The sequence below is a fragment of the Balaenoptera ricei genome, chromosome 1 (genome assembly GCF_028023285.1).
Source record: "Balaenoptera ricei isolate mBalRic1 chromosome 1, mBalRic1.hap2, whole genome shotgun sequence".
Taxonomy (NCBI): domain Eukaryota; kingdom Metazoa; phylum Chordata; class Mammalia; order Artiodactyla; family Balaenopteridae; genus Balaenoptera; species Balaenoptera ricei.
The window spans coordinates 101,579,057-101,601,027 of NC_082639.1; the positions used below are offsets into that span (position 1 = coordinate 101,579,057).

Below are 21,971 nucleotides of genomic sequence, written 5' to 3' on the forward strand. Positions count from 1 at the left end.
GCACACCGCGGGGAAAGCCTCCTGAGAGTGTGGAGTCTAGGAGAGGGGGCTGCTTCTGAGGAGGCTGGGGTACGGTGACAGAGGCACCGGGGTCTGAGGAGGACAGACCTGCTCCCCACATGAACAAGCTAACTCAGCCCCTTGCCCTTCTGAAATAAGAGCTCCCCAAGAAAATTCACTTATTGGTACAATATTCCATTCTTAGGCTATCAGAATTCCGGAGCTCACAGCAAACACCCAGAAAACTGCCCCAGGGGCTCCGATTCCTGAGGCCTCTCCCCAGCAGATCTCCATGTGCACGTGTGGCCACAGGACTCAGTTCAATACAAGATGAACACTGCTGGTTGGAGCTGATGGGAAAATCAGAAGAAATTCTACACACGGCAAATTTCTTGGGCCTGCTGATTTCAGTTCCAAATCTGGTTGTAATACTCTGCACACCACAAGGCCACTTGTAGCTTCCAAGCATACCTTATCCTTTTTTTTTTTTGATCTGGCCCTCAAAACATAGTTGTTGAATGAATACATTTAATTGGCAGTCACATTTTAATTCCAAGATGGTTTCTGTAGAGCCCTCTCGCTCCCGAGGCAGCTTTGTGACAAGTGTATGACCTATTTCCCAATCCCATGTGCTTTTTGAGTCCTATTTCCCTTGATTTGAAAAAGAGAAAACACTTTGATATTGCATTTTTAGCATTAGTAGCTGGGCCTTGCAATGCCAGTGATCTCCAGGTGACATGCTACCACCAATATCCTGACGATTCCATCACTTGTCTCTGGTTTCCGATCCTTCTTTTGAAGCTAGAATTATCATTTCAGTTAACACAGAAAGGAGACAGTGACATCCTAAAAGCCTTGTCTGCATCAACTCATTTTTAAATGGCTCCCCTTTTAAGGACTGGATAGTGACACGTTCATCAATTTCAGTGGCTTTTTGGCTGCAGATGATTTTACATACCCGCCTAATGACCGTTTTTCATCTGAAAATATTTTTCTCTGCCTCTGTGCAACTTCCCCTCCCTCCCTGCTTGCCCTGGACGCACATAATAATATATGTATTTAGAATATTGGATGGGACTTAGTTTAGGGGGAAGGTAAGGACTAGGGTCCTCGCTAAATAACAGCAGCTGTTAGTTATTGAGTGCTGTTCTAGGAGCTTAACATACATCAGTCATGGAATCATTCAACAATGAGTAACCACCACCATTCCCAGTGCCTCAGCTGCTCTGTGCAGCATCTGTCCTTTGCCCTAGACAGGCATTATCTCAGGAACCTGCCACCTGGAAGCCTCAGTGCTACCAGTTGGTGTCTCACCCTAACTACATGGCATCTAAACCACTCTTTTATCTTCCCCTCTCTTACTCTCCCACATCATCGTGCCTCCCACAGGCTGGCTCCTTCCTCAGCCTGCCCTCACTGCTATAATAGCAGCTGACATTTATTGAGGGCTTGCAACACAGCAGGTACTGCACTCAAGCACGTTCATAGGTTAAATCATCTCACACATCAACCCTATGAGGTATGTAGAAGTGGTATTCATATTTCACAGATTAGGAATCTGAGACATGGAGAAGTAATTTACTAAAGATTGCACAGCTAGTGAGGGGGGAAACTGGAACTGAACCCGGGGTTCTATTCCAAAGTGCACACCCTCACTCCTATGCTGCACTTTCAGTAGGAGCTCAGAAGAAATGTGATTTTCTTAGCTAGAAATCTGTGAATTTTGCAATTTACAAATGGCAGGAGGGTTCTTTTCCTTCTTCCTTCAGAAAAGTGCCCGAGGGATCTATCATTGATGATTTCTGGGGTTTCCCTTCAAACCACATTGGTGGGAGCTAGAAATCCAGGCCTGTCAACTGCGCCTTTAGGTAAGTCCTCTTATTCCTCAGTTTTGTTATGTGCAATATGGCAATAATTATCTCTTAAGTTCTTGTAAAAATGCTTTGGAGAAATTGTCTCAACAATGTAAGCTATGGCACGTGTCTGTTCTGCAACTACTATGAATCTCAGGTACAACTAAAAATTGAGAAGTAAAAAAAATATTACCAGAGTGAGTCAGAGTTTTTAAAAAGTCAAGCCAGCCCCTCAGCACTCAGCACTGGAATGCTTTCCTCACACATAACGTCCAGCCACCATCAAAGCCGGGCTCTGCGGCTGTGGATTCACAGGGAGGGACAGCCACAGGCAGCCTGCGATCCCGGAGAGTGAGTGGCCGCAGTCTGTGTGGGCAGCCCCTTCTCCATCGTGGAGAAGCCTGATGACGTCCTCTGTCCCCTGCTCACAGACATGACTTCACATGCTCCAGCTTTCTGAGGGCCGAGGGGATCGCGCCTCTCTCTGCCTCCTGGAAAGAAGACCCCTGTGCTGCCTGTACCCCTAAGGGGCAGCACCAGAGACAAGTTGTAACAGGAAAGCAGAGGGGCATATTGGTGGAACCTGGAAGACACTGGGGCCTTCTCCCAAGAGTTCACTGAAGGAGACTAATGTGGAAAGGGTCTGGGAAACACCAAGTCACCCAGCCTTTCTTGCTGCCAGCTCCACTCTTGCCAGACTCTCCTTTCTCCACGATAGCAGCCAGTGGACACAACAGCCTGGGTCAGCCTCCAGGTCTCGACCTGAACTCAGAGGTCCTTGAGAAGAGGCGGCAGGCGCAGTCGGTCTGACTACTCTGGCTCCCTGGCCTCATTTCCAGCTCCCCTCACAGCTGGATCCTCTCCACGCTGGCCCCTGGCTGTGAAGTCACCTCCAGATCTTTATTATAAGAAGGGACTTTCTCTCCATCACCAAGGAGAAAGACCCAAGGGTCCCAGAGAGGAAAGCATCCCCCTAGAGGCGGCAGTCATCTGCCCAGAAGCAGGGAGCTAGACCACGTGCCTTCCTGAGGTCCCTCTCAGGGAGAGGTGGTATTTCTTTAAGAGTGCTTCAATGGGCCAAGCCTATTCTCCAGGGCTCTTTAACAATGGGGTGATAAGAGTTTAATGGGCTGATTGCTCTGGAACCTATTCTGAAAAGGAAAACACACAGATCAGTGCACAGTACCCTGTGACATGAAGTGAGATTTTCCAAAAACTGGGCCTGCTTCTTCTTTAAAGTCCTGTTACCTCACACTGTTGGCTATGCAAGTCCATAAAATGGCATCCTGGTGTACTTTTCTTCTCGTTTTATTGCTAGAGAACTGGTGTCTTTCCTATTTGGAAAATTACTTATTGAGGAAAGAAACATCAATTTCTGTAAACATGTATATTGCTCTTTCTATTTATATTATAAGAAATATTTAAAGTGGAGAAAATGTTCCTGACTTCACAAGGACTTTTTCTTGTTGGCACTCTCCAGAGAGACAGCACAGGGAAACAAACAGAACAAGCACAGGCCTGGGCGTTGGCAGACCTGGGGTGCAGGCTGAGCCCCACCCTGAAGGGCTGGAAAACCACGGCTGGCTGTCAGCACCCCTCCTCCTCTGCTTCAACCCCTGGTCCTCAGTTTCCTTATTCTGTCTAGTGCTAAGACTCTATGATAATCCACTTCTCTGGACTTCAAGCACTGACCGTGAGCATTCTCACCACCAGCCACTCCAGGGTGACTCAGAGAGGGGAGGAAGAAGAGCCAAGGGTGGGCAGACCCACGCCCACGCCCCCAGGCCGCCAAGAACAAGCGGGAAGGTTTCAGGCCCTGCTGTGAGGGCTGTTGTTTTCCCCCGCCCAGAGTTCACTTCCTTTTCTTTTCTATTAGACAAAGAACCCCCTCCACTCTCAGTCCATGTGGTCTGAGAGGGCTGACTCGCCTCAGCTCCAAGGCAGGTGTGAAGCCCGGGCTTCAGCCAACAAGCCTGTCCCAAGCAGCTGGCCATGATGACTGGTGTGGGAACGGCCACTGGACCCAAGATTGCCGGTGACAGTGAGACCCAGGACTTTGGCTGGATCAGTTGGAATGAAAGAAGAGTGTACTGTTGCTGAGGTTACCCAGGAGATGGCGCCTGGAGCTGTGGGTGGACGTTTTATCTCATCTAGGGGGAACCTGCCCCAAACTGGAGCCACAGGAAAGCGGAGCTAAGAGGTGGCTACAGACTGGATTCCAATCGCATCACTTGTGTCCCTGAGATGAGAACTAATCCTGACTTTTCAGTTATGTGAGTCGAGAAAGTTCTGTTTTGCTCAAGACAGTTTGAGTCAAGTTTCTGTGATTTGCAATTAAAAGAGTCCTGACCGATATGTCCATAAATATATGACATTTCTTGCATCTTGGGCTGTTCATATTGCTTTAGTTTAGATTAGGAAATAGGATCAGGAATGTCTGTACAGACCTAGTTCACTCTCCTATTCAATGTAGGAATCTCCTGTACTGATAAACGCTCCATTCTGATTTTTGGTTAAATAGCAAGGTATCAGAGGGATCACTTTCATCTGTAGAAGTCTGCTCAGCTTCTTTGATTTACCAAGTCATTAGAAAGCTTTTCTTATGTTGGACCCAAATCTACACCTGTGAAATTGCTATCAGTGCTTTGTTTCTGGAGCAACACAGACAGAGGCTGCCCCCCAGACTGGCTTCCATCTTTCCTTCCACATACCCGCCCCTCTCTCTAACCGAGCAGGGTCCCTTACCTCCATAACTCAGGTTTCCATCTGAAAACCATGAGTTGTGACTTCTAGGCTTGACTCTGTCTATCATTGATATCTTTTTTGTTTTGATTCCTTCTGTCCCTGAGTTCAACGATGTTTAATAATAATATTTAATAATGCTTAATAAAGTTTCTTGTCTTTCTGTCCTTTTCTTTACAATTCCTACTGCAACCACCATGGGTTATGCCCTTATTTCTTCAGGCCTGACTATATCAATAATCTAGCATGGTCTTTTTCTGTCCTCCCCTCTCATTCCAGAATAATCTCTTTAAAATGCAGTGTAGGTTGTACCCTCCCCCAAACCCTAAATTATCCTTCTATTGTTTATTAAACTAACTAGCCCTGACATTCAAGGCCCTCTATACTTGTCCTCCGTCCCTCCCCAACTTTTCTAATCTTAATTCCTACCATGCCCACATCCTTTACATTCTTGTAAGAGTCCTCTGCCCAGCCTAGGCTTGCTAATCACTATCCTATAGACACACCTTGTGCCCCAAACCTCTGCAGTCCCTATTCTTCCTTTTCTCTCTTGATTATGGTTGATCTTTCAAACCTAACTCAAATCCTTCTTGCCTCACCAGTTTAGAATGACCCCTGATGCACCAACTGCAAATACCACTAAGTCAGCACTTGGTTACACACGAGTTTCTCATCCCCTACTTAGCACATGGCCTCAGAATTGGAGGCTACGTCAGCCCCCCACCCCTCACCCCTTTCCCACAGTTGGAGGGAGACGGCTATTACTCCTCCCACACTGAGGCCTCTCTCCATGGCAGCCCTCCCTCCGCCCCTCCCTCCTCTCCCCACCCCCCTCCTCTCCCCCTTCTCTCTCCCCTCTGCAGTCCCTAGTCATGGAGGGACTGAGACTGACCCCTCCACATCTTGAGATGTCTCTCTTCATTTTGAACTATGTGTCTCTCCTAGACAATTTAAAATACAAGATCACAAATACACAAAACCAGACCCTGACTGGGCAGGGGTCCCCTGTCACCCCAGATGGATGAGTGAATAACTGACTTTGTGGTGTACCCACTTCACTCAGGGGGGCAAAGGGGCTTTTCCAATTCTTTGGAAATGGATTGTGGTTACATGCTGGGCTTCTTTTCTGGAAGTGGCTGAAAGAAGCACAACAGTTCAGTCCCACCTGGTCTTCCTTGCTTTTAGAAGCAGAGGGATGAACCATGTGTGGGGTGGGCAGGGTAGGGGTGGTAGGGCCCTCTCCTCTCAGACCACACATCCCTACCCCAGGGCCAGGTGGGCATCTGGGGCTCACGTTTGCCTCCTTTCTCTCCCTCCATCCCCCGTCCCAGAAGTCCAGGTGCAGGTTCCACTCGAAGCCGGGGCAGCCCCAGCTAAGGTGGACGAGAGCTGAAGTCACTCACCCATGTAGAAGTACTCTGGGGAACTGTCCTCCGATGAGAAATCCTTCATGGTGCCTCCAAACCGAAACCACAGTCCAAAAGCAATGACAGCCGACCCTGCCAACTGAAAGGTAAACAGCCTGCATTTACAAGGGAGGGGAAAGTGTGTGCAGGACCTGGGAGGCCTGAGGCCACAGAATCTGAGGGTTGGAGGGGGGGCCCCTAAGAAACCAGCCCGTCTCCTCTTCACGCTTCTTATAATAGGAGTGGAATGATGTGCTCAAAGCCCCCAGCCCACCCCAGGTCCCTGATGTGATATTAAAACTGGGGTTTCCTGACTGCAAGCCCAGAGTTTCTCCCATTCTGTCAGGCTGCCCCGCGGTTATGGGGCATACACAGCACAGCCCAGGAGGCGTCTCAAAAAGGGTATTCCCACAACAGCCCCCCGGGAAGGTATCTGGTTCCTGCCCTATTGTCCCCTGCTGGGCACTTGGGATTTCCTCACCAACACCACAGTGAGAGGTCACCAAGAGCAAGATGAACTCCAAGACCGGGGGAAACCCACTGCTTTAAATGGGAAGAAAACACGCCAACCTCAGAACCCGCCCACACCTCCTGAGTGTGCAGTGCCCAGTTAGAAAGCCGTTTTAGAGGCGTCTAGAAGCCGTCCTAACCCCCAGGCTGCCACTGTCACTGCACCGCACTGCCTGGGTATGGTTTTGCAGGCAGTGAGGGAAACTGGCCGGGGTTGTTTTGTTTCTTTTTTTCTTTTTTTTTTTTTTGGTTGCTATTTTGGGTTTCCATGGAAAGCAAGACAGGAAAAAGTAATTTTCTGAAAAAGCCTGGTCTGCGTGCTGTGTGGCTCAGGGAGAGGCTGAGTGGCCGACGCAGGCAGCGGTTGGGCAGGCTGGCGGCTGGTAGACTCATTGCCCTCTTCTTCCCCGCCACTCTGAGGGCTTCTGTGCGGCTCTGCACCTGAGCTGGAAGCCTTTCCTTCGCAGGACTGTCACAAAGGCCCGCCAGCATGCTCCAGCCACGGTCTCCTCTCTCTCCACAAACACCCATCTCGAATTTCATTGTATCAATCAACAGATGTTCACTGGCACCTTCTGGACTCAAGGCACCACAAGTGAGCAGAGATGTAAAAAGAGCCTCCTGGTTCTGCCAACCCACCCAGTTAGTGTTGGGCTCCCCTAACCCATCCCCAGACCAACAGTTTAGAGGCTGCCCCTGCCCCAGCAGGGAAGAGCAGACCCAGATGCTGGCAAAAGGGAGACAAGCACACAAGTCAGAGAAGTAGAGGTTTAATAAGGAAAAATGCTGTCAAAGTCGGGGTCAGGCCAGAGGCCTGTTTATACAAGATCCTTCTGTCTGTGGGCTATTTGTAAAGGGCTGGGGCTATCTGTCTGAATATATATGAGGACTTTGTCTTTCTTCACCCTGCATCTCCCCAAGGCCCATTCCCTCCGTGGCCGGCTTCTTCAGAAGAGCGGCATGACTGCTACGGGAGGAATTGGAGGGGCAGAGTTCTACCAGCTGGACTCTCTAAGGTGGAACAACTAAAAGTTTCCAGGACATAGAGGAAAGCACTAATTAGATAATGTGAGGAACAGCTAAAGGAACTGGGTTCAACCAGCTTTAAAAGATTTTTGCATTTTTTAAAAGGGTAGCAAGGCATGGAAAAATATTCAAAGAAGTCATGTTAAAACATTAACGATACTTTTCTTTGAAAGGTAAAATTACAGGTGACTTTTCTCTTTTCACTATACTTTCTAAGTTTTGTGCATGAAGCAGGTATTACTCTTGTAAGTTTAAAAGTGTGATACGGTAGTTTAACTGATCAGTCCAGAAAAAAAATGGGGAGAGTTTTCTTGGGCTGTGCTTTAGTTTGAGAGGAAATCAGCTTTGAGGTCATTGCTGTTTCTGGTGCAGGGAAGAGGTCATTGTGAGGTCATTGCCGTTTTCTGATGCCCTTGGGAAAGCCCCATCCTCGGAGCGCTAGGGGCTGCCTGGGACAGATGTGCCCAGCAAAGCCTCACAGGCAGCCCTGCCTACCCCGCCTCTGCAGCAACTCGGTGGAAAGAGTTTCCAAGTACAAAGCAAAAATCTGTTGACGGAGGCGTCAGGCCAAGGCCTGTAACCACCGAGCAGACTGTGGAGGAGGTGACTGGTCCCAGGGACACCCTATCACGAGGCCACATTTTTGGCATCTCTGTACACAAGCTCTAATTTATAGCTGTCTGGGATCATCCTCCCAGACGGAATACATGTGTCCATTTCTGGCACAGATGTGTTTGATGCATAATGGAAAATTAGAAGAGAGGTTGCCTTTTAAAGCCAAGGGGCAATGAGGAAAAATCTGCGCCTGCTTATCCACACCCCCCAGCCCAAACCCAGGCTTTCCTCCCGGGTCAAGGAAACCGTGGTGTAGCTGAATGTCGTCACTGCGGAGGGAATCCTCCCAGCGTGCCGCCGGATCAGGAATACTGTGGGCGCGGGCCGGGTCAAGCCCGAGGCTGCGCCCGATGACAGCCAACACCGATTTGGAAAGTGGCATCAACAGAGACAATGAAGTCCTTTGGTCCTTTTTAATTCACTGTTCTTTCAAGACTCTTGAAATACTCTGTGTTCGCTGGACTTGGGTTGCTCTATCACACACCTGAAACTGCTTGAAAAAAATTCACACCAAGTCCAGTCCGGTCAGGGGCAAAGAGAGCAAGTCTGGTGTCAGTAAGGCCCATTGCTCTGTGCATCCCATACCCGGGAAGAGAAGTCTCACTGAGTAGCCTCCAGTGCTAAATTTTAACCCTACTAGACCAACCCCCCAACCCCACCCCATGCCCCCATTCTCAGCCCCTCCTTTGCGTTCAGATACAACACTGTACCTCTGGTTGCACCTCAGCACTGCAGCCAACATGAGAACAAATAAGGATGGAGAGGCCGCCCCTTCATGTTGCTTTCCTTCTCGTGCCCCTGCCCGTCCTCATCTGCTTTCCTTCCTCCCTTTCACGGAGGAGGTAACTATGGTCCTGACTGGGTACTGCGTTAAGCATTAGGGAAGCAACGATGAAAAAGACATGAAAAGTCTGACATGGAAGATAATCCCGTAAACTAATAAATGCCACAGGACGCAGGAAGTGTGCTCCGCGGAACTGCTTCACTGCCCAGGGATTAGAGCAAAGCGTGATGACCAGTGTGCAGCAGAAGATGTTCCATTTTGACTTACAGCTTGAAGAATGAGTTAGAAGTGTCGGAGCAGCGAGGGACTGGAGGGAGGAGTGAACGCCAGGCAGAGGGAACAGTGTGGGTAAGGGCTGCGCTTCCTTTCGTGGAACACTGTGCCGGGGAGAGAGAGGAATCTGGGGAAGGTCAGAGTCTGGGGCTTGAAACAGGAGTTAGGGCACATGGCTCACAGCTTGTACTAAGCTTGCTACCATTGTGGAAAGTCCATGGCAGGGCCTTGAGGAGAGGGGAGGTGGGAGCCCTCATTCTGATGGGGACGAGTGCTGCCTGATGCCAGACACGATGAGAAGCCAAAGGTAATGACCTGAGTGGTTGAAGGCCAGAGGGGGTATGTTAGGGGCTGGACGCGGTGATCGGCGAGGACCATGATGGATCCACTCTACCAACCAAAGAACTTTGCTGAGGGCTACTCTGCATTCGCGACTAGTACCAATCCCCATGCCTTTGGAACAATTACCATTAGAAATACTGTTTTTCCAGGGATGGACTTTTTCATACAACAGCATGAGTAGGGCTTTGATATTAATCATTTAATAAACATTTGTTGAGCATCTGTCGTGAGCCAGGAGGCAAGGATTCATAGATAAGGAAGATCCAGTTCCTTCTCCAAAGGATATCAGGGGCTAGTGGAGAAACTGATCCCGCCTCTGTGGCCCAAGAGGGACTCTAACAATGCAGGTCAGAGAAGCAGCCCCTGAGAAGACTCCAGATGTCATCATTCTTTGCGTCACCATTTCTCTCCTGCGCACCAATTGTGCGTTAAGCACTCAGAGAATGTGATGCAACAGGATTTTGAGGGCAAAAGTGTGTACACTATTTATAAAGAAGAGAGAAGTAAAATAGAAAAAGAAGATAGAAGTGAAAGGAACAGACAATGACATTAGATCGGGGATTACCCGGTACAATTACATTATGCATTTTCATGGACAAGTCATTTCAGCAGCTAACCATATTCCAGAGAGTCTGCAGGACAAAGCTGCAAACTGTAAGCATACGTCCATGGAGAAGACTGTGTGTGTTCTAAAACTAAAGCAGCAGAAAAGGGGACTACAGACCCAACTGGAAAACTTTTAAAGCAAAGTGGATGAACAAAAAGTTTCCTTTAAGTAATGCCTATCTGCCAGAAACAAGTCATTTAACATGAAGCAAAGCTTGTTATTGGATTTCAATTTTATTGTGCTGAATTTATTTCTACTTTCCTGGGACTGCTGATGAAATGTTCTATCTTGAGGACATATTCTTTTACTTAAAAAATTTTTTTTTCATGAATCACAAACGTGGTTCTTAGGAAGGCACCAAATTGGAGGGAGGTGAATGCTGAGATACAAAAATGCGAAGATCACTCCCCAGGCCTGGGTCCTCAGCTCCCCCCACCCCAACCCTTGCCTCCAGCAGAAGGTAGCCCACCCTGATCACAAAGAGCAAATACGTGCTACTCTGCTATCTGATGACTAAACCCACCAGAAAGCTCCCTTTCTGGGTAAAAAGCATCACTTAGGGATGTTCTCAGGCAGCTCATGTGCTTTTCCCTAGATAGGAGACCCAGTTAGTTATCCTCAGAGGCTCTAGCCGCACAGTTTCAGTTCCTTCTCCCACTTGGGGACCCTGCTCTTGCTATTTCCTTAGCTTACAAAGTTCTCCTCTGCTCCCCCTCCACCTGGCTCACACCCACTCACAGCTGTCAGCTCTCATGTCACTTCCTCTGCGAAGCCTACCCTAGCCTACGTATGTATCTTCCTCCATGTCTCATATAACCACTTCTGTTTAAATATTTCTGTAACTAAAAAAGAAAAATTAAGTCCTGAGCTATGTGAGGGCAGGGACAGGGTCTATACTGCTGTGTCCCAAGCACCTACCCCTCTGCCTTGCACAGCCAGCTCCCAACAGACATCTGTTAAATGAATGAATGGAGGGCCTTCACAAAGGTACAATTTAGGCTGTGCTGTTGACTGAATTGTGTTCCCTGCCACAATTCATGCGTTGAAGCCCTAACCCTCAATGTGATGGCATTTCAAGGTGGGGCCTTTGGGCGGTGATTAGGATTAGATGCGGTCATGAGGGTGGGGTTCCCATGATGGGATTCCCTCATAAGAGACACCAGAGAGTGCTTTCTGCCATGTAGGACACGGGGAGAAGGCAGCTGTCTGCAAGCCAGGAAGAAAGCTTTCACCAGGAACTGAATTAGTTGATACCTTGATCTCCAGGCTCCAGAACTGTGAGAAATAAATTCCTGTTGTTTAAGCCACCCAATCTATAGTATTTTTTTTTTTATGGCGACTTGACCTAAGACAGGCTGATAGAAGCAATTGTGAACAAACTCCTTCACAGCCCTCCAAGGGAATACTTCCCAAAGTACTGATTTCAAATTCATCTGCACCTGGGAAACACTGTGCAGACACCTCAGATGGCACTGTGTGAATACACTGTTGAATATACTCAGCAAAACACTTTCCCACAGAAAAACAAAACAAAACTAGATGGAATCATGTAATGAACACTCACAATTCTTGATCTGATCGCAAATCACATTATGATACCATAAGGGTAATGGGAGTTTCATCCTTTTAGCAGGCAAAAGTCGTAAGCACATTTGCTCTAGAAGATGATACTAATTTTCTCAAAGAGGTAAGCCAGCTCCCAAGATTTTCATCCGATTATGCAGCGAAAGCGAGGCAAGGATTGAGATGGCACTTTCTCAAAATCAAGGATTTTGTCAGAAGAAATACGAGAGCCAAATGCCATATGACATCCAGGTGAAACCACCTCTGAGGAAGCTCGCTGTCCTTGCCTCAACATCAGGACCAGGTGAGGTGGAATTGGGAGGCAGGACTATGGCAGCACATGATGAGATGGTTGCTAGGTTGGAAACGCATGGCTGTCAGTCTGGAAACGCACTGGTTAGATGCCAGTGTTTCTGATTTCCCCTATTATTTTCCTCACAACAATTTCATAAGAACAAGCTCATGCTAAGAAATTCCTGAAAGACTTCCTTCAGGTAAGGATATATTTTAAAAATCAATGCTTAATTCTCTGCACTAATGGACGGCTTCTGCAATTCAAACCACAATAGAGCAGGAGTGTTCTATGCATCTCCAGAAAGATAATCGGGCTACATATTTGTCCTAACTATACCTTCTGCTGTTTGTTTAGGTTGTTATAGTTAACTTGTGTGGATCAATTGACATTGCTGGGGGGTGGGGGGGGGGTAGTACAAAAGTGCTGGGGGGATACTAAGCTCAAGGGAAGGAAACTGAGCCAGGATGAAAGGCTTGCTCTGAATGATAAAGCAGATAAATATAGATATGGAAAGTGTATGTATTTATTCAGTGGTTGTACACAATGCCTTTTTCTAAAAGAATACAGGGAAAAGGAGAGGAGAGATCAGTAAGAATTAGGAGAAAGATGATGGCTGTATAGTTTTCTTCATACAGTAAAACAAATGCCACAGACTACTGGCTAATGATTCCAGTGAGCAAACAGCTTTATCAAATGAAGATCAAATACAACTAAAGTAAAATCCAATCCACCAAGTTATCAAAGTGATTTAAAGCCAGTGTCTGTCTCACCTGACCTGGGGAATGAGCTCCAGGAGGACAATAATGGTCTTTTCTATGATCTCTGAACCACCTCCTTGCAGCATCCAGCTGGCTCTTCTCCCAGGCTTGCCCTCTGAGTAAACACTCCTTTGAGGGCTACCCTGACTTCTATGACATCTCAGCTATATTGAGCTTTTACATAAGCAAAGATGGAATATTAAACAATATTTATTTTACAGCCTAATATTTTTCAAGGTAGTTTGAGAGAACTACTCTTGAGCAGATAAACAGGATTTTTGAATATCAATCAATAATAATGATCTTCACCCGGTTTTAGTTGTTACAGACAGACAATGGGAGAAAAAAATGTTTCAGGTAAAACTCAGGATAGATTGGAACAAGCCAAAACACTTTGTTTATTAAAAAGTTAGCTTGAATGGAATCCTGAAAGTCTTGTATTCTAGAGAGAATTTTTCTTACCAGCAAATTGACCAGAAATCATTTGGGGTCAGGGAGGCAGGCAGCACTGGGCCACTTACAGGGGACTAGACAGGTACAGGGAGACCACGTGGGCTTCCTGGATGAGTGGCAGCAGCTTCCAGGCCCCGACCCTGCCCCACTGGGGGGCTCTGTTGTCCCTGCCCAACTAATTCCCTTGCCCTAGTTTATAAGCTGACTCTTTCCCAGTCACCATTACAATGGGGAGGGCAGGGCTTGGCACACACTTTGGAACATTCCCCAACTGCTCTTGTAGAAAATTTTACCTCTTCTGAGTACTCAGACTGAATAATGATGCTCTTGGACAGGACAGTAACAAAAACAATCCAGGTGTATACGCTGCATTGTTGAGGAGTTGTAGCAGATAAAAACGGGGGTTCTAGGCATCCCAGGTTTGAATCAGGCTCTGCCACTTACTAGTCCTGTGATCTCGGGCAAGTCCCTTAACCTCACTAACCTTCAGCTTCCTCAGCTGCAACGTGGGGGTAATAATGGTGCCTCCCTAAGAGATTAAATGAGTTCACCTTACACACTTAGAACCACTCAGAACTGTGATTGTCCAGCACTTATTGTTATTATGGTGGTAGACTCACTAATGTTATATTCAAACTGAAAACTTAATCCTACTCAAGATAGGAAACAACATGGCCATGATTCTAATGACTTAGTCCTCTGCTGCCTTCCTCTACTGATTTTTATTTTAGCACTACACTTTTGCCATGACAGCTGGGATTCCCTTGAGTTTCTAAACCTCTATACTAGGTATGTCGGTTCCGCTTTCCAGAAACTATGTTCCCCCTCTCTCTTTAATTAATTAATTAATTTATTTATTTTTGGCTGTGTTGGGTCTTCGTTTCTGTGCTAGGGCTTTCTCTAGTTGCGGCGAGCGGGGGCCACTCTTCATCGCGGTGCGCGGGCCTCTCACTATCGCGGCCTCTCTTGTTGCGGAGCACAGGCTCCAGACGCGCAGGCTCAGTAGTTGTGGCTCACGGGCCTAGTTGCTCCGCGGCACGTGGGATCTTCCCAGACCAGGGCTCGAACCCGTGTCCCCTGCATTGGCAGGCAGATTCTCAACCACTGCGCCACCAGGGAAGCACCCCCCCCTTTAGTTTTAGTTTTTATAAGACCCAATAAGAGAAAAACAGGAAAAGATGACTTATGAGAGAAAGAATAACTATATTTAGGCTAGAGCTATCCAAAAGGACTTTCTCCAGTGATGTAAATATAAATGTTCTCTGTCTGTGCTGTCTAATACTGCAGCCACTAGCCACCCATGGTCACTGAGCACTTGAGACGTGGCTGGTGCAACTTAGAAGCGGAATATTAAATGCCTTTTAATATAGATTAATTTAAATGTGAAAAGCCACATGTGTTTAGTAACACAGCCGCCATATTGGAGAGTGCAGGTCTGGAATTCACATGCTTATCACAGCTTCAATCTTCTCTTCTTGTCAGTCTGTAGACTTGGAGTGGTTAAGAGGACAGTTTCTGGGGCCACGCACAGAAACCCAGCTCTGCCACTGGCCAGCTCTGAGGCCTCGGAAAAGGCTCTTAAACTCTCTGCACCTCTGTTTCCTTATATATAAACTAGGGGTGACAATAGCTGCTATTTCAGAAGGTCATTGTGAGGATTAAGGAAGTTAATATACAAAATGTGCATGGGAAAGCAGCCAGCACGTATCTTCCATTTATATAATGCTTAATATTCTTCTTCAAGTTTTTGCTACTGAAATTAATTTTAAATACTGTCTCTTGATACATACCCTTTCTCAATTCCCATCTTGCTTTTCCTCTGCCTTAAACTGATCAGGGGTGTTCACAACCTTTCTCTTCTTTCTCCCACATGCCAGAGCGTTATGCACCTCTTTGCACCTGCATTTCTGGAACGCATCAAGACAATCCAACACTGGATATAATCTCCCCGGCCATAAACTTCACGTTTTCTAAGCCAGTAGCATTTATTATACCTTCTATTCCATGTGCCCTCATAAATGTGTACAATGAAAAGAACACAGGGTTTAAAATCAGAAGACCAGGGTGTGAATCTTGGCTTTGCTCCTCCCTAACTCTTTGATCCCAGACATACTGTGCCTGCCTTTCGGCTTTCACATCTGTAAAACGGGGATTACATTATTTCATGGGATTGTTGTGATTCATGATCAAATGGGATAACGTATGTAAGAGCATTTTTAAACCAAAGCATCATATGAATGTTATTTTTGTCCCTAATTAAATCCAAAGAGGATGAAAAAAGCAAGCCAAGGTAACCCCTATTTGTCTGTATCATGTGCTCTCAGCCCATCTGGTCGTCCCATCTTATAGGTCTCTTTCTCAATTCCTTCTCCTTAATTCCTTTGCAAGCATGACATGATGGTTAGTATAGTGTCACTTGCTTTAGGAGAACAGCCCTGTTGTGATATTAACTATCAGTGTTAAGGTGGGGGATGGAAGTTATGTTCTCTTTTGTCACACATGATTGGAGACCCAAAGGTACTACATATTCTGGAATAACACGGTGAAGCATAATGGGCAATGGACAGGTGGCCTCCTGGTGATTGTAGAAACCAACAAGTCTCAATGTAAAAGAAAAGTCTTAGAAGAATAACGGTAAAGTGGTAAATGGAATTAAGAGAACTGACACAAGGAAGCCAGGTGAGCAGGCCAAAAGGAAGGGCACTCCCTGCCCCATTCAGAAATGAGAGCCACCAGTGGATCTTTGACCCCTTAAGGCCATGTCTAAACCGGTGCTTCTCAAAGTGTGTTCCCTGGACCAGCAGGGCTTCTTAGAAATGCAGACCTACCAAATCAGAATATATATTGGAACAAGATTCCCAGGTGATTTGTATTCACATTAAAGTTTGAGAGGCACTGATCACCAAAGGTTTTCCTATTTCTACCCACTGGCCTCCTCTCGGCAGCACAGAAGCAGGGCGGGGAACAAACAAACAGCTCCAGCGCTAGGTTCTGTTAGCCAGAGCTGTGCCAGTGACCGCTGAAGCTATTCTAGGTGCTGAGAGATGGAAGAAGGAGGATACCAGCACAGCACACTCCCTGCCCCGAGGAGCAAAGACATTAGAGAGACAGTAAACTATACTCAAAGGCACAAAGGAGCACCAAACAAAGGTCTTTTGAGTGCCTCAAGATCAAGGACTGTGTCTTAACCATTTCTGAATGCCCAGCATTTGGTAGGGTGCTGGGCACATAGTTGGTGGTAAGCACATATTTGCTGAGTGACTAATTGCAGAGGAAAGAACCTCTCCTTTTGACTTCAGGCCTTTGATAAGCTACAAGACTCTTGCCACTTTGCTTGGTTGGTTGGACTTAGGACACCTGTTTCCTACTTCTCCTTACCTTTATTAATCTCTTGGATTCTAGATTCCACTTGTTTTCTAGTGTTTAAATATGACTACCAGTAATATTTATGATACTGAATATTTACTATCTCATGTACCATACTTAATACTTTACACATATTTACTCTTTTATCTGCACCAAGGTCATACATTGATGTTGGTACTTGATTATGTCCATTATATAGATGAGAAAATGGAGGCTCAAAGAGGTTAAACAGCTTACTAACCAAGCACCCCTGGTCAGTAAATACTATGGCCAGGAATAAACCCAGGAAGTGAGATGCCAGTATCCACCTTCCAGGCTTTGAATTCGTGGATATGAATTGCCACGCTGCCTAGACCTGGCCGAGGTCTACCAGTCTCCTGGAACCATAGCTCTGGCTTCTGCAGGCTGGCTCCTATCATAGAGTCCTTGCCCCTCCCAGCACCACTGGGCCCCTCTTGTCCAAAATAGGGGAGGCTGCCGCTCTCTCCCCACCTTGACAGAAATCAGAAATGGAGACTATCCAATGACAGGGCCAAGGAAATTCCTATCTGCCTTCTGGGGTGGTCTAGCTTTTGGGTGGACCCCATAGAATACTTTCTTCAGGTATTTTTTTAAACCAGTCTTTCTGACAGGTGGTAGCTCTGAAGCTACTGTTTGAAATGAATTTGGGAAAGAGGAGTAGACAAGTCAGACATCTCGTAAGCCCACGAGACACAGTCTTTCCTAAAAGCACCTGTTAGGCATCACCAAGTGAAACTCCAGAGCTGCATTCATAACAGTGAGAAGGAAAGGAGAGCAACTTCAAACAAGCCATATATGGCATCTGACTTTCAACAATGAACGGTCCTGCTTCCTGTTGGTCGGCAACCCTGAGCAGCTCACACAGCACAATGATAGGAAAACGCTGAGTACACAACAACAAACCAAGGAATAAACAGACCCCAGGTTTTTTTTTTTTTTTCTTTAAACCAACATATGTGGCTTGGTAGATTGTGGTGTTTTATTTATATTACTATGCAACAGAGGGGAAAAAAAAAAGGTGATCGCAGTGAAAGGCATGGGACCATGCCATGCTATCTGACTGTAATGTCCGAATTTAGACATGACAGATACTGGGAGGGGTTTCATGTTAGACATCAGCCACGATAACAGAAGTTAATTTAGTGGGGCTTGGGGCCAGGCTTTACTTTTGTTTTGTTGAAATTCAATGGTGAGCACAGTCAGCAGCTCTGGGCCGGGGAGAGCTCTGCTGGCTCTGACAGGCTCTAGCTGAATGTTTATAAAACCAGGAGCACAGCCTAGGGAAACTTCACCCAGCTGCCAGAAGGAGGTCGCAAATCGATTTGCAGATCACAAAACATACCCCACCCCGCCTCTGCGGCTGCCTTCTGGTGAGTTCCTGACAGGAAAGGAAGTGCTGTCACCCAGGGGGACCTCAGACCTCAGAAGGGCAGGCACACAGGCATCTAAGAGTGTGTAAATAGAACGCTTGAAGTCATGGCGAACGCCTGTCCTTCCAGGAAAACTGTCCCCTGCCCTCTCCCCCTTCCCCAAACTTCCCACAAACCCTCTAACCAGGAAAAAAACAACTTCAAAAACTAGGGTGGGGCTTTTCTGGAATCAGGTTCCCTCAGTTACAATGAAGGTACATATCTAGACAATTTATCCCAAACAACTGCTTTCCTCTAAATCATTAGGAGCCCGTTTCAGGTCGCCCCTTTCCCTTTGGTTGTACAGTTATAGACATGGGAGAGCTGTCTGTGGCTGTTGCTGGTCCCTGGTCCCCATTCCCCGTGGAACTGAGAGTGAGGAAGGCCCCATATTCTCTTCCTGGGCCCAATCTGTACAAAGAACAAATCGACAGGGAATGAGCAGGAAGAGACCTGCTCAGTCCTCCAGATAAAGTTGACAGTTGATTACCTTTGCAAATCGGGAAGGCCATTTGTATCAAGTTCTCTAACCTGCAGATTCATCAATTCTTTCTACAGTTATTTATGGAATGCCTTCTATGAGCTGGGTACTATTAGGCGCTAGAGATATATCGATGAACAAGACAGAAAAAGATTCCTGCTCTCAGAGTATTCTAAGTTCTAGTGGGGAAAATCCACAAGTACAAACTGAGAAGCCAGTGTGTAGTTATCCTAAAACAACGACAAGCTGCAAGTTACTTGGCAAATATATACACTATTCCCCGATATTAAGGGACTCTGGGGAAAGAGCGCTAACTTTTATTAAATGCTTTCTATGTGCCAGGCACTTAATAATAAAAATAATAATTAAAAAAATTTGAGCACTTACTGCATACTGGGCTCACAGGAAGGTGAAGTCAGATACTTTACATATTTCCTTTGAATCCTCTCAACAACTCTTTTACCTCAATTGTTCAGCTGAGAAAACAGGGCTAGAAGTAAAAATAACTTGCTCAAGCACACTCCGCTTGCGATCTCTGCACTTGAGCCTGATCAGATGGTGGTCACACTCACCCTTGCTCTGTTCCTCTGCTGGTGGGTGGCATGTCACCCCCTCACCCTTGTCCACCTCCATCCTACCAGTCCTTTGAGCTTCAGCTTAAACATTCCCTTCTTCAGGAGAACTGTCCCAACTCCTCACTATTGCTGTGAACTCCTTAATTAGATCGGATATATAAAAGGTCCTGCTTAACTCCAGTGGCTAATACATGATAGGCACTCTAACATTGCTTTGTTCCTACTTCCCTTCCTTCCTGTGTTTAGAGTCAGAGGTGTGAAATTTGTCACTTGATTATATGCTGTCGTTTTTGTTTGTTGTTGTTCTATATTCATTGGTCATTTCCTTAACCAGATTAGCAGCTTAGGGAACAGTATTTTTAATTTATAAATTATATATATATATACTTTTGTCAATATAAATTATATATATTTATTTATATTTACATATATAAGTTATTTTTACAATTCTTGTGCATTGATTCTTTAACAGAGTGGTTCTCAAACCTGAGCATGCATAAGCATTTCCTGGACTCGTTTAAATAGATTGCTGGGTCCCTCCTCCAGAATTTCTGATTCAGCAGGCCTGTGATGGGGCTCAGAATGTGCATCTCTGACAGGTTCCCAGGAGGTGCTGATGCTACCAGCCCAGGACTCACACTTTGAGAACCACTGGTTAACTACCTGTACCACTGTGCTTAGGAGCATGAAGGCTGAGTTTGAGTCCCACCTCTGCCACTCATTAGCTGTGTGACCTTGGGCAAGTGGACCTATTGGAGCCTCCGTTTTTCCTTATTTGTAAGAATGGGGATAATAATAGTATGCACATCAGGATTGTTGTGAGGATTAAGTTAATAATGAATGCAATGTGCATAGCACTGTCCCTGACACATTGAAAATGCTCAATAAATGTTGCCTGTTATCTCTGGAAAGGCTGGCACAACATCAGGCACTAAATAAGCACTGTACCCAGCCTAAGAATTCCTTCTCAGACTTAGATAAAACCTCTTTTGAATTTGTAAGCAGTGAGAGTGAAGAGTGTCACTAAAGCATGACATTTATAATTAACAGCTTTTGAAATTAAGCCAGACTATTAAAAAGCACAACATAAAGGGCCTTTAGAAATGCCCTTCCCGATAGTATGCTGGATGTAAATGTCCAAGTGTACAAAAGCCATGTGTATTTTTAAAATTCAGGGCTGTCTATGGGGTACCTCCTTCACACCTTCCCCTGCTGCAGGATGCTGAGGATGGCAGCCTGACCTCTGAGAGCTTGGAATTGCTGGAGTCACCCAGGCATCTGGGCTAATGGGTTGGCAGACACAAGCAGAGACCATCCTTCAATAATTCATTAGTTGGAGTCACGGGAAAACAAACTCCCCAGAGCAGATAAGACAAACAGCACCCTCCTCTATCCTAGTTATTTTAAAGCACCCAGCCCCCTGCTGCTCCCTCCCAGCTCTAAGAACTTCCTCACCCAAAGCAAGATCTGTATTTTCCTTCAGGGTCTGTCTGAGCAGTTATAGTGACTGACATTCCCTTGAGGAAGCCCAAGAGGGAATGCGCAGACAAGACAATTTTCAGACCTGTCTCCCAGTCCTTCAGGGCCTGAGACAGAATATCCAGGGATCTAGGGATGGTCTAGCCCTAATCTTGTCCCAGTAATACAGGAGACAAGGGCCATGGCCCTATCAGCCAGTGAACCACTAATCCTGGGAATGTTGTTCATTCAATGCAAAGTTGAATGAGATCATCTCTGGGAGCAGTAGGATTTAGCAAAGGCTTGGAGCTGGGGGTTGTGGGGAGGTGCTGCTGCCCCTTGGAAGCCCCTCCCTTCCGCCCATTCCCTCACAGAAGAGCACCACCGCCTCCTTCCATCCAGCGGTACCCTCCCCTAATGCCCAGAAAAAGGCTGAGCCCCGCAATACCACTTCCACCGCTACCCCCAATTTCCTACACAAGCCCGCCACAGCCAGGTGATGTCTCTGCACACGCCGGATGGGGCACCACCTCTGGCAGTCCCGGCGCCCTGGCGGGCCCCTGCTCCAGCGGAAAGACAGAGCGAGAAGGGGGTGTGTGCGCGGAGAAACTGGTGGCCCCGCACCTGGTGTTACCAGGCTCCAGATGAAAACCGAGGCAGAGAGGTTCCTCAAAGGGAAGAACAGCACGGGTCTCCCCCCTTTTCACCATTTCTCATTGCTCAATCTCTCTCTCTGTCGGTTCTCTCCCCCTCCATCTTTCCCTCCCTCCCCCCCCTCCCCACCCCGCCCGCTTTGTCTGCCTTTTTCTTACCTCCGTCTTTTTGAACACCCTGCCTTCAGGAGCCCGGCTGGGACGCCGCAGCGGTCAGCTCCCCGGGGACCCCTGCCCTGCGCCCCCGCCCGGCCCCCTCCCCTGCCCGGCCCTCTCCGCTCCGGGTCTCACCCAGAAGAGCAGGTTGAAGCCGAGCAGCAGGTACTTGATGCACCGCAGGCCCCCGCCGAAGCGCCCCATGCTGCGGCCCCGGCGGCGGGATCCCGAGTACCCAGGCCCGGGCTCGGAGCTCCGGGAGCGCCGGGAGCCGGCGGGGAGGGGGCGGAGCGCGAGGGGCCTTGGGCGGGGCCTGCGGGGGGCGGGGTGGCGGGGCTGGAGCCGGCACAGGGTGAGAGAGGGCCGGGGAGGACCCCGAGCCAAGAGGCTGGCGATGGGTGGGAGCGCCGCTGGGTGGGGGTCGAGCGGCCAGAAGGAGCAGGTATCCCGCTCACCCCCGGAACGAGAGGCCGCCTCCTTCCCTCCCCAGGCCGGGCGACGCGCCCCGCAGGCACCCCGCTCGCGGTGGTTATCGGAGCATCTGCGAGGAAGGAGCGTCCACTGGGGACCCGAGACCCATTTAATCAGCGCTCTGTGCAGAGACTCATTTGAGGCCTGCGGTGAT

General features: G+C 47.5%; 1 protein-coding gene across 3 annotated transcripts in view; it reads right to left on the reverse strand.

Annotated features, from left to right (window-relative positions):
• Positions 1 to 21,624, reverse strand: part of TSPAN2 (tetraspanin 2) — a 41,487-nt gene extending 19,863 nt beyond the window's left edge. For 2 of the 3 annotated variants that reach the window (XM_059901223.1, XM_059901214.1), the window contains exons 1-2: positions 21,482 to 21,624; positions 5,999 to 6,101 (exon numbers count right to left, since the gene is read on the reverse strand). In XM_059901223.1, coding sequence (XP_059757206.1) covers positions 5,999 to 6,101; positions 21,482 to 21,550 — 172 coding nt within the window. In that variant the 5' untranslated portion in view covers positions 21,551 to 21,624. Of the gene's footprint in view, positions 1 to 5,998; positions 6,102 to 21,349; positions 21,437 to 21,481 lie in introns of those variants that run through there. The other variant, XM_059901232.1, reaches the window with a different exon arrangement.
• Between the last annotated feature and the right edge of the window lie 347 nt (positions 21,625 to 21,971).